General features: G+C 41.9%; 1 protein-coding gene across 1 annotated transcript in view; it reads left to right on the top strand.

Annotated features, from left to right (window-relative positions):
• Nucleotides 1–8,080: 8,080 nt before the first annotated feature.
• The window catches only part of ATP9B (ATPase, class II, type 9B), a 255,515-nt gene continuing 251,396 nt past the window's right edge, over nt 8,081–12,199 (top strand). The window contains exon 1 of the mRNA XM_006875888.1: nt 8,081–8,202. Within this exon, the coding sequence (XP_006875950.1) occupies nt 8,081–8,202 (122 nt within the window). The remainder of the gene's footprint in view (nt 8,203–12,199) is intronic.

The raw sequence follows: 12,199 nt of genomic DNA on the forward strand, positions 1-12,199 counted from the left end.
GAGCAAATGATTTCATCTCTCTGGGTCTCCGATTCATCTGTGAAAACACTGATGAGACTCACAGTACCTACCTCATGGTGATGGTATGCCATTCAGAGCAACCCTGTATAGGGTTTCAAGGAGCAAGCTGGTGAGCGTGAACTGCTGGTCTTGTAGTTGTCAGTCCAGTGCTGACCCTATAGCTCCACACCAAGACTTCGTACTCCATATCTCTGCTGCTGTGCGCTGTGGAGTCAGTTCTCACTCATAGTGACCCTGTACAGGGTTTCTGAGACTGTAAATCTTCCCAGGAGCAGAAAGCCTCATCCTTCTCCTGAGCAGTAGCTGGTAGCTTCATAGTGCTAATCTGTGGTGGGCAGCCCAACATGTAACCTCTACGCTCCCAGGGCTCCTGGCTCCTTCCTTGTAGGAGGCTGGGGCCATTAACGATTGCATGGTATACAGCTTTCAATCCTTTTACTTTAAACTTTTCTGTTCTTTATATTTAATGTGAGATCTCTTAGACCTCAAGCATATAGTTGGAATTTTAAGAATTATCTAAATTTTATGGGGATATTTAGTCCAATTACATTTAATATGCAAAAATATTTGGTTTTTAATGCTACCATCTTATTTGCTTTTTATTTTATTTTTTCTCTCCCCATTTAAACATTTTTTTGGTCTTCTTTTGGATTAATTGGGATTGAAAAGTTTTGAAAATTCTCTTTTCCCTTGTGAGTTATGTATTTTTTGGTTAGTCTTTTAGTAATTACTCTAGGGCAGTGCTGGTCAGTGTAACTTTCAACCATAACAGGAATGTTCTACATTTTCTTCAATGTGACAGCTGCTGGGCTCTTGTTGAGTACTTCAAACAGAAAATGTGCTTAGGGTGACCAATGCAGTGAATTTTTAAGTTTGTTTATAATTAAATTTACCTTAAAACTGACAAGTTTTGTGTCACTACTTATGGCTTGTGTGTCAGTTTGTCACACAGTGGTGGCTTGTGTGTTGCTGTGATGCCAGAAGCTATTCCGATATTTTAAATACCAGCTGAGTCACCCATGGTGGACAGGTTTCAGATGCGCTTCCAGACTAAGACAGACTAGGAAGGAGAGACAGGCCACTTCTGAATGATTAGCCACTGAAAACTTTATCAACAGCAGTGGAACATTATCTGGTATAGTACCAAAAAATGATTCCCACAGGTTAGAAGGCACTCAGAACACAACTGGAGAAGAGCTGCCCTCAAAGTAGAGTTGACCTTAATGATGTGGAGACGAGCTTTTGGGACCTTCGTTTGCTGATGTGGCACAACTCAAAATGAGAAGCAGCTGTCAACAATCATTAATAACCAGAACATGGGCTGTATGAAGTAGGAATCTAGGAAAATTAGAAGCTGTCAAAAGGTAAATGAAATGCATAAATACTGATATCCTAGGCATTAGTGAGCTGAAATGTTGACATGGACAGGCGTCAGCCATTTTGAAGCAGACAATCACATGGCTTACTATGCTGGGAATGACAAATTGAAGAGGAATGGCATCGCATTTATCGTCAAAAAGAACATTTCAAGATCTTTTTCTTCTTCTTTTGTGGAAATATATAAAGAATTAGCATATGCCATTTCACCTATTTTTACATGAATGACCCAGTCACACCACAACACTCCCCATGTGTCATGGTGCACAGACATCACCATTGTCCATTTCCAGATCTCTTTTTCTCTCACTTCTGTTTCTCCCCACCTTCTTTACTTTGCGGCCCTCCCCCCTTTTTTTAATGTGTGGGAAAGTTCTCAATGTTTTGTCTTAATGAGAATGTGATCTTTCAGAAGTAGATCGCCCTGAGGTGCTTATGAGTTGCTTCTGGGTGTATTCAAACTGCTAATCTTTCAGTTAGTGGCCAGGAACATAGTCACTTGAGCCAGCCAGCAACATGGTGGTGCATTTGTTGTTAAGGACCGTTGAGTCTGTTCCAACTCATAGCGACCCTGTATAGGATTTCTGAGGAGCAGCTGGTGAGTCTGAACTGGTGCTGGAGGATCAGCACTGGACTTTGAACCATAGGTCTACAGTTCAAACCTTTTTTTTAGATATCACCAGTTCTTGATGATGTTAACTCCTGAAATAGTCAAATGTTGACCAATTCTTTTTGATACACTGACTCTATATATTCCTCCCATACTATCTGCATTGTTCAATATTTTCCCTAGAGAGTCCTGTGATATTTCAACTTGAAGTTTGAATTTTTTCTTTAGTTTTTCCAACACAAGATAGTCCAAGTGTGCTTTTCCCCTTCTGGTTTCCTTACTCCAGGTCTTTGTACATTTCACTATAATAGTTTACTGTCTTCTCGAGCCACACTTCAAAATCTTGTCTTTAGTTCTTTTCATCATTTCTTTCATGTGCTTTGGTTAGTCTACAAAGGCCTTCAAACAGTTCTTGGAAAAACAGAATCAAAAGGTTAACAGAATTATTCTACAAACTTTTTTGAAGCTCCCTCATTCAAGAGCAAGTTTCAGAGTTTATTCTGACATTCATTTTGCACTTTTTCTTTTTTTAAATGAACTTTTGCTTTATATATGATGTTCTTGATGTAATCCCACAACCTTTCTGGTCTGCAGTCATTAGTCTGCAATGTATAAAGTCTATCTTTGAGACGCTCTCTAAATTCAGGTTGAGTACAATACTCAAAAAGGAGCTCTGGTAGTGTAGTGGTTATGAATTGGGCTGCTAACCTCAGAGTCAGCAGTTCAAAACTACCAGTTGTTCCATGGGAGAAAGATGAGGCTTTCTGCTCCCGTAAAGATTTACAGCCTCAGAAACCCTGTACAGAGTTGGAACCGACTCCACGGCACATAACAACAACATAATACTCAAGGTTGTAGTTCAGCTCTTTTGGACTATATATATATTTTTTCTTCAGCTTCAACTAACACCTGCATATGAGCAACTGATGATCTGTTCTGCAGTAAGCTCCCAATCTTGAGCTAGTTGATGACACTGAGGCTTCTCCATCATCTCTTTTCACAGATGGAGTCAATTTGATTCTTGTGTAGTCCATCCAGCGAGGTCCACATGTATAATTTTATATACAAAATAACACTGGCCTTTTAGGTTGGAAAAAGGTATATGCAATGAATAAATTACTGGTCTTGCAAAATTCTGGTATCATTTCTATCACCAAAGTCATATTTTCCAACTATTGATCATTTCCCCACTCTCCAACTTTTCCATTCCATTCACCAGTAGTTATCAATACATCCTGATTCCATATTTGATCAATTTCAGGCTTCAGATATTGTTTGAAATCTTCATTTTCTTTATCTTTACTATTATTGATTGGTGTGGACATTTTTATAATGCTCGTATTAACTGGTCTTCCTTATAGGAATAATATATGGATATTATTCTATCACTGACAGTAGTGTACTTTGATAGCTCTTGAAATGTTTTTTTTTGATGAATGTGATGCCGTTCCTCTTCAATTTGTCATTTCTGGAATTCTTAAGTGCCGTCAAGTCAATTGCAACTCATAGTGACCCTGTGTACAGTTTCCAAGGACATGCCGACCTTGAGGTTCAAACTGACCTTGCGATGCTTTAACCCAAATTGGTCAGCAAGTTTATTTCAGCTAATTAATGCCTACAGTATTGATCTTCATGTGTTCCATTTCATATTTTACAATTTCTAATTTTCCTAAATTTATGCTTCATACATTCCACAGTCCGATTATCAGTGAATGTTTGTAGTTGCTGCTTCTTATGTTGAGTCATGCCACATCAGTAACTTAAGGTATCAAAAGGTTTGTTCCATCCATGTCATTAAAGTTGACTTTGAGGAGGCAGCTCTTCTGTCATATTTTGAGACAGAATAAGCTTCTAATCTGAAAGCTCATATTCTAACACTGTATAAGGCAGCATTCTGATGTTATTTTAGAGAAAGACCAGTAAGTCTTTCTTCCTAGTCTATTTTAGTCTGGAAAAACAAATTGAAAGGGAGGAGGCAGGGGTTAGATTGTATAGGTTTTTTTTTTTTAAAACAATGATATTAATTTATTGAAGGGCAGGGGCCACAGAATATATTTGAAAAATCCAAGGTCAAAAGTTCTGTAGGAAATCACCATGTACAATTGAAGATCAAGGGCAGAAATGCCCTTCTTGATGAACACTATTAAGCAAAAGATGTGTAATATCCATCATGCATCTGTTATAGGGGCACCATTTTCCAAAATTGCACATTTACTAATACACATTATTGTATCAAAAGTCACAAAGAAACAATTGGAGTTAAGTTGTAATATGCGCTGCTATCATTCACAAGGCCGTCTTTTTAATCTCAGGTTTTAAGAACACCTTTTTTGTCTTGGTCTTTTTCATCTTCTTCATAATTGGCACGATCTCTATTCTTGGCAAACTTTTTTCCAATTGTTCCCACCAGGCTTTCATACTTCGTATCCATTTCTTCATTGGACACATCACGTTTCACTGTTTCATCTTCAACTTTGTTCTTAAGAGTTCATCTGAAGCATTACGGCATTCTTCCATAGAGGTCTTTGCATAAAGAGAAGCCCTACTCTCTGATTGTGATGCTCTCCTTCTCTTTCAGCTCTGGCAAATCTGAGTTACCAGTGCTCTTCACTGATGATTTTCTTCTCCTTCCAGCTGTTTCTTGGTTTCTGAGTCTCGTCCCCTCTGCATGAACTTCATGCATAGCAGATTTTTTGATAGCTGTGCTCAGTCGCTATGGTACTCCCCGCTTGGCACCGTGTTCCAGACGTCCCTAGGTTCTTGTATAGTTTGTTTACTAGCTTTGTCTCTGACCTCTTGGGAAGAGTCTGGTTTAAGCTCATGGTACAATGTAGTGTAGGATCTCTGGTGTGCTTGTGGAAGAAAAGGGTTAAGGGAAATAAATGGTTAGGGAATTGGGACCAGTTAGGTGGCTTAATGGGAAAGTCAAGATGGCATGAAAAAATAAAGAGGAAAGCAGGTTTAATGGTAGAAGATATTGTAGTTTTGATGTATTGAATTTGAGATACCAGGGAAAGGTCTCATAAGCAGCTAGATACAGGAGCGTGGAAGAATGAGGCTTTTGCTAGAGACTATATTTGAAAGTTAATAAACAAGCAGTTTTAAGTCAATGCTTCTCAAACATCCAGTGGTGTACATACCACCCAAGGAGCTTGTTAAAATACAGTTTATGATGAGGCATATCTGGGGAGTGGGATAGTGTTCTGCCATTTCTAATAGATTCCCAATTAATGGTAATATGGCTGGTATTACAGACCCAAACTAAGGAGGAAGGGTTTAAACCCAGAATGGATGTTTCCTTTGAGTGACAAGATGTCATTTGGGAGGTGGAGGAGAACCAAAAAGGACCACTTTGGAGTGCAATTTGAGGAAATTCAGTTTGTAGATGTGGAAGTCATTAAGAAGCAAGGCTGATGGAGACCCAAGACTTAAAAGTCACAGCATAGTTGTTGTTTTTTTTTTAAAGTATTCCAGAGATAATTTATTATTGCTACCTCAATTATCACAAATTAAGTTAATATTAATAGACTTTACTGTTGCTCATTCTTTTTTTTTTTAATTAAATGTTTTTATTTTGCATTGAGTGAAAGTTTACAGGGCACATCATCAGCTTCACATTCAACCATTCATATAGCTTGTTTCATTACATTGATTATTATCCCCACCATATATCATCAGTTTACAGTGTTTCTCTCTATCCTCTTTAGCTTTTTTTTTTTTTTTTTGGATCGGGGGGGACTTGGCTTTTTGGAATTTACAGTCTCGGCTTTTAGGGAAGGTTTTTACATTTGTCTGTGGATATCCAGGGCTCATGTATGAGATTACTAACAAGCATTACTGAATAATCAGATGAGGGACAGTTTGCTATATCTACTAGGTGGCTAGAGTCTGATCCTCAGAGCCTATGGTTTGGACGGTCAACAACGCTTGGGCCCACAGGGGCCACAGCATAGTTTTCAAAAATCAGGAAGAGATCCAAGTCTGAGCACAGAAATCACTCTTCTCCCAATTCCTAGTAAGCTGTGAGGGCAAGAGGCTGATGGAACTATTGTGGACACTCCACTCATTGCAGGGGATTTGTAGCTCATGATAACGGAAATGATAATGGAGTGGGTTGGTTGACAAAACTACTATGATGGACCAAAGAATGCCCCTAGCTTTCTTCTGAATCAGGCCACCCTTGCTGACCATTGAGAATCTGACATCCATTTATCAGTCAATTACTGAATTGTCTCAACACAATCACAAATGAGCTCCTTTACTTCTGAGTTTTGCGAGAAAAATGTCAATTACTGCTTAGTTAGGGGAGTACCTTTCAACTTTCCATTTGGTTCTATCCCATTCGTGACTCTTCTGCCCAAATAGAACTCAAGCGCACTGCTATCAAGCCAATTCTGAGTCACAGAGACCCTATGAGAAAGAGTTGAAGTCATTTCCTGTTGACTAGTCTAATAAGACTTTTTTAACTGCCTAGCTTTCCTGGAAACCAGAACACCTATTGACCAATGAGACGCTGACAGTGGGTATCTATAATGAATTATATAAGCCACTTGACAACAGGCTTCTTTGCCTCCGTGTTTTGTCAAGGCCATCAGTGTTAATATTTGGTGAAGTACATTTCTACTTTTGCTTTTCTGCTGTCAGATTTGTGAATCTTTTGCCCAAATAAATTTCGTCCAACATTCCAATTTTGTTGTCATTCAGTTCCTTTTGACAATTTTAACTGTTCTGCAACCTTGTAATCTGTGGTACCATACGGGGTTTGTGAACCATCATTTCCTCTCTGAGACCTGGTAGTATTGTGGCTGGTTTGTGAACCTTCAGTTCCTGAACATATACCAGATCTGTGTCTCCTAGATGTTATCTCTGGAGTTTTGTGAATCAGCAATTTCTCTCTGAGATCTTTGGGGTCCAAGGTACAGTCATGGATTTATGAATTTTCAACTTGTGAGATCTTCAGGTTCTGTTTCATAGATGGAGGACTGGCAATCTTCACCTTCTCTCTTAAGTCTTTTGGCTCCATGTTCTGAGTGGCTTTGTGAATTATTACTTCCTGAGATCTTTAGTACCCATGTCTCCTAGAGGATACCTTTGGGGGCTTGTGAACCTTCACTTCCTCCCAGGGATTTTCAGGATCTGCAGAACCGTAGGTGGCTAATGAATCCTCACTTCCCGCATCCCGGTTTGCAAATCGTCCCTCCAGTTCAGAGATCTCCAGGGTCCAAGTCCCAGTGAGGGCACCTATTGGGCTTTGTGAGCTCTTTGGGCTCTGTATGCCATTGAAAGTGCTTCTGGAGGTTTGTGAATCCTTACTTTCTCTCGGAGGCCTTCAGGGTCCGAAGTGCCAGGGAGGATTTATGAATGGTTACTTCTTCAGGAGATCTTCCAGGGTTTGTGTCCCATTGAGTGTACTTTGGGGGTTTGTGAACTTTCATGCCCTCCTGAAATCTGGACCATGTTCTGTGAGTGGTTTGGAAACCTTCACTTCCTCTTTAAGATCTTCTGGTCAGCAGTCTTTGGGGTTTTGTACTGAGTAAGGTCCTGTCTGATGTGGGGCCAGCCTCGCGCATCTCAACACAGCAAGCAGTGTGTGCGGGACGTGCGCCCTCTCAGGAAACGCGGCTGCATGGTGAACGGAGATGAGGTCCGAGCGCGCGCTCTGTGCTCACGGACCACGAGCTTCGCAGATACGGCGGCGCGCCCGTGACCCGGAACGCAAGGCGCTCACCAGTCCGTGACGTCACAGACTCTCCGGCGTGAGGCGAAGCGGAACGTCCGAACGCCAGTCTCCAGCTCAGCAGCGTAGCCCCAAAGTGACGACACCAGGTCTACGGGGCGGGGCCTCGGAACGCCGCGGTTCTACGCTCCGCGCGCTGGCCGCATAGTGACGTCATAAGGCCGACGACGCACGGCTCCACGCTGGCGTCTTCGCCGTTCGTGACGTCATCGGGCCGCCGACGCGCGGCGGGGCGGGCAGAGCGCGCGGGCGGAGCCTCGGCCCGGCTGAGGCGGGGAACCAGCGAGGCGGCGATCCGAGGGAATCGGGGCGGGGCGGGGAGGTGGCGGCCGGATATGGCGGACCAGATCCCTCTGTACCCGGTGCGCAGCGCCGCTGCTGCGGCCGCTGCCAACCGCAAACGCGCGGCTTACTACAGTGCGGCGGGGCCCGGGCCGGGGGCCGACCGGCATAGCAGGTAACGACGGGGCCCCGGGGGCCTCTCGGCGCCGGCTCGGGCCCGTCTGCGGCCTCCCTGGTCCAGACTCGGGAAGTGCTGGGTCCCTAGTGTGGGGGAAGGCGCAGGCGTGGAGACGAGCTGCCTCGGTTCCCGGGGGTGCCCAGCACATCCGGGGGTGGGGTTCCTCCGGAGTCCCCCCCCCAGGCCGCTGTCTCCGGAAGCTTCGTTGTCCCAGGTGTTGAGTGTCGGGAAACGAGCTCGTTTCCGAAATTCACGTTTTACTTGACGTATGTGTACAGGATACTTGTTGACGAGAGTTTTTGTCCTTTACTAATGGGAACCAGAGATGCCCTCAAGAAAGGATGGAAGTCTTCATGGGGTCACTGTTAAAGTGGAAATCAGGGTGTACAGGCTGATTTAAGGTGGAAGTCTCCTCGAATCTCTCAGTTGGATTTAACGAATTCGTTTCTCTACCCAAGAGTGCTGCAGTGTAGAAATGACACAATAATTAGAAAATGGGGTTTTGAACGGGAGACCTAATTGCATCCTGGAGTTAAGGAAGTTCATGGTCAGCCCAGAGGGATCTTTACTTATATCCTCTTTCGCAAGTCTGGTAGGAGAGTTGTGGGTTTGGGTTAAAATTTACGTTTACTTTTAACGTTGGTGAGTTGAATCATTTTCAGCAAAGATTGTCAAGTTATTTGGATTCTTGAGAGAGAGAAAAAAGATTGAGGCTCTGACCTCATGGTTAGCCAACAATTTTGGATCTTAATCCTCCTGTGAATGGTCATAGAGATGGTAGGTATGGCTCTACAGGATAAGCATTGGACTGTGACCACAGGTCTGCTGTCTCAGGGAAAGCCGATCGAGGGTCCTGTGAGTTGGAACCCACTCCAGCCTCCACTGCCCCTAGCAACGATGGCTTAAGCCCCGTGCGCACCAGCCGTGCCCTTGGTAATGCCAAGCACAGTGCCTCTCATGCACCGAAGAAAAGACCAATTTCACCCGCTGTCCCATGGCTTCTGAATTTGAGTTTTAATTGTTTACTTTGGTTCTTTGAGATTCTCACACATAGCCAGAAAAGTATGTGTTACAGTGGGACAGAGCTGAACTAGGATCCTGGCCCACCCAACAACAAGAAGCTTTTCCTTTGGGGGAGTTTGTCAATAATAAACTCAATTTCGTTTATAGTTATGTAGCACTATTCGGATGATTCCATCAGGGTTGAGTTTTTGCACTTTGCAGTTTTTGAGGAGTAGGCATTCAAAGTCTCCTGTATTGTTAGTATTTAACGATTTTAGGCTCTAGTGAGAGCCCCTATTTCAGTTCCTCTTGTTTTCTTCTTTGTCATGTTTAATACTTTTGTTTTAGAAGAGTGAGTTTTGAGTTTCATTGGTTCTTCCTTTTTTACTATTATTGATTTCTGATCTTTAGTTTTACTTTCCTACGTGCTTTGCGCTTTTTCTAGTTTCTTTCCTCAGGAATTTAGACTGCTGACTTGAGACCTTTCATTGTTTCTAAGGTTTTGTTGCTGCTGTTATTAGGTGCTGTCTAGTCAGTTCTGTGCAGTCTGTACACAATAAAAGGACACACTGCCTGGTCCTGTGCCAACCTCACAGTTGTTATGCGGGAGCCCATTGCTGCTGCCACTGTGCCAGTCCATCTTCTTGGGTATCTTCCCGTTTTGCTGACCCTCTATTTGACAAGCTCGGTTTCTTCTCCAGGACTTGTCCCTGTGGTTTCTATGTCCGAAGTCTCACCGCCCTGGCTTCTAATGTTCTTCGGCAGTCAGTGGCACTTTTCATGTTCTTTTCCAACACCATGACTCAGATGCATAGATTCTTCTAAGGTCTGCTGTATTCATTGTCTAACATTCACATGTATAGATAGGCGATTGAAAATACTGTGGCTTGGGTCAAGTGCACCTTAGTCCTCACACTGACATCTTTGCTCTTGAACACTTTAAACAGGTCTTGTGCAGAGATTTGCCTAATGCAGTATGTCCTTTAATTTCTTGACTGTTGCTTCCATGAGCGTTAGAATAGTGGATCCACGCAAAGTGAAGTCTTTGACAACCTCAGTCTTTTCTCCAGTGATGAAGATTTTTGTTTTCCTTACATTGAGGTGCAGCCAATACTGAAAGCTGTTGTTTTTAATCTTCATTAGTAAGTGTTTTAAGTCCTCTTTGCTTTATATCATTTGCATATCAAAGGTTGTTAATGAGTCTTCCTCCAATCCTGATGCCCAGTCCTTCTTCATCTAATCCAGTTTCTCAGGTGATTTGCTCAGCATATGGATTGAATAAATGTGAAAGAATACAATCCTGATGCACACCTTTTCTGATTTTAAACCATTCAGTGTACTCTTGTCTCTTGTTCTGTTTGAAAAAAATGCCTCTTGGTCTATGTACAGGTTCCTTATGAACACAAGCAAGTGATCTGGAATACATAGATTTTGCAAGGTTATTCAGTTTGTCATGATCCACACAGTCAAATGTCTTTGCGTAGTCAGTAAAGCACAGGTAAACAGTTTTTGGGGAGTCCCTATTTTCAGCCAAGATGCATCTGACGTCAGAAATGATATCCCTTATATCCCATTTTTGTCAGAATCCGGCTTGAACCTCTGCTATTTCCCTGCCAGTGTACTGTTGCAGTTGTTTTTATATTCTCTTTAGCAAAATTTTACTTGCAGTTGGTTTTAATAATATTGTAGGATGATGGCATCTCTTCTAGTCAGTTGGCCAAGTAACTGTCTTCCAGATTTCTTGACTTAGAGGAGTAGGGGCCTCCAGTGCTGCAGCAATTTGTTAAAAGATGTCAATTTGTAGTCCATCAATTCCCTGAGCTTGTTCTTTGCCAATGCTGTCAGTGCACCTTGCCCTTCCTCCTTCAGTATCATCAGCTCTTGTTCATATACTACCTTTTGAAATGGTTGAACATCGAGCGTGTCTTTTTGGTACATTGATTATGTATATTCCTTTCATCTTCTTTTCATTGGTTTTGCATTGTTCATTATTTTGCCCTAGAATCCTTCAGTATTGCAGTTGAGACTTGATTTTTTTCTTCAGTTGTTTCAGTTTGAGAAATGCTGAGCATATTCTTTCCTTTTGGTTTTCTCACAGCAGGTCTTTGCACTTTTCAGTTGAATACTTGACTTTGTCTTCTGGAGCTGCCCTGTGACCTGTTCTGTTCCACTCTTTTACCTCCTCATGGTTTCTATCTGCCTTAGCATCTATGTGCTAGAGAGCAAGTTTCAGAGGCTCTGTGACATCCATTTTGGTCTTTTTCTCTTCTATTTAATGACCTTTTGCTTTCTTTCTGTATAATGTTCTGATGTCTTACAATAACTCTTCTGGTCTTCAGTCATTAGTGTCTACTGCATCAAATCTGTTCCTGAGATGATCTCTAAATTATATTCAAGGTCAAATTTTGATTCTTCTGGGCTTGTCTTAATTTTCTTCAGCTTCAGTTTGAACTTGCATATGAACAAGTGATGGTTTGTTCCACAGTCTGCCCTTCACCTTGTTTTGACTGATGATGTGGAGCTATTTTATCGTCAATTCCCATAGATGTAGTCAGTTTGATTTCTGTGTACCCCGTCTGGTGAGGTGCATGTGTAGAGTCATTGTTTATGCTGTTTAAAAAGGTATTTGCAATAAACAAACACATCATTGGTCTTGCAAAATTCTGTCATGTGATCTCCAGCATCATTTCTGTCTCTAAGGCCATGTTTTCAAACTACTGGTCCTTCCAAGTTGAGTTTCCTCAGCATTCCAGTTACCAGTAGTTATCATTCTTCTTGATTGCATGTTTGATCAGTTTCAGACTGAAGAAGTTGTAGAATTCTTCAGTTTCAACATCATAGACTTTACTGATTGGTACATAAATTTTAATAATCTTATTAATTGGTCTTCCTTGTAGGTGTATGGATATTATCCTATAACAGACAGCATTATGTTTCAAGATAGATCTTGAAATATTCTTTTTGATGATCAATACAATGCCATTCCTTTTTT

This window comes from Chrysochloris asiatica, unplaced genomic scaffold, assembly GCF_000296735.1.
Source record: "Chrysochloris asiatica unplaced genomic scaffold, ChrAsi1.0 scaffold00345, whole genome shotgun sequence".
Taxonomy (NCBI): Eukaryota; Metazoa; Chordata; class Mammalia; order Afrosoricida; family Chrysochloridae; genus Chrysochloris; species Chrysochloris asiatica.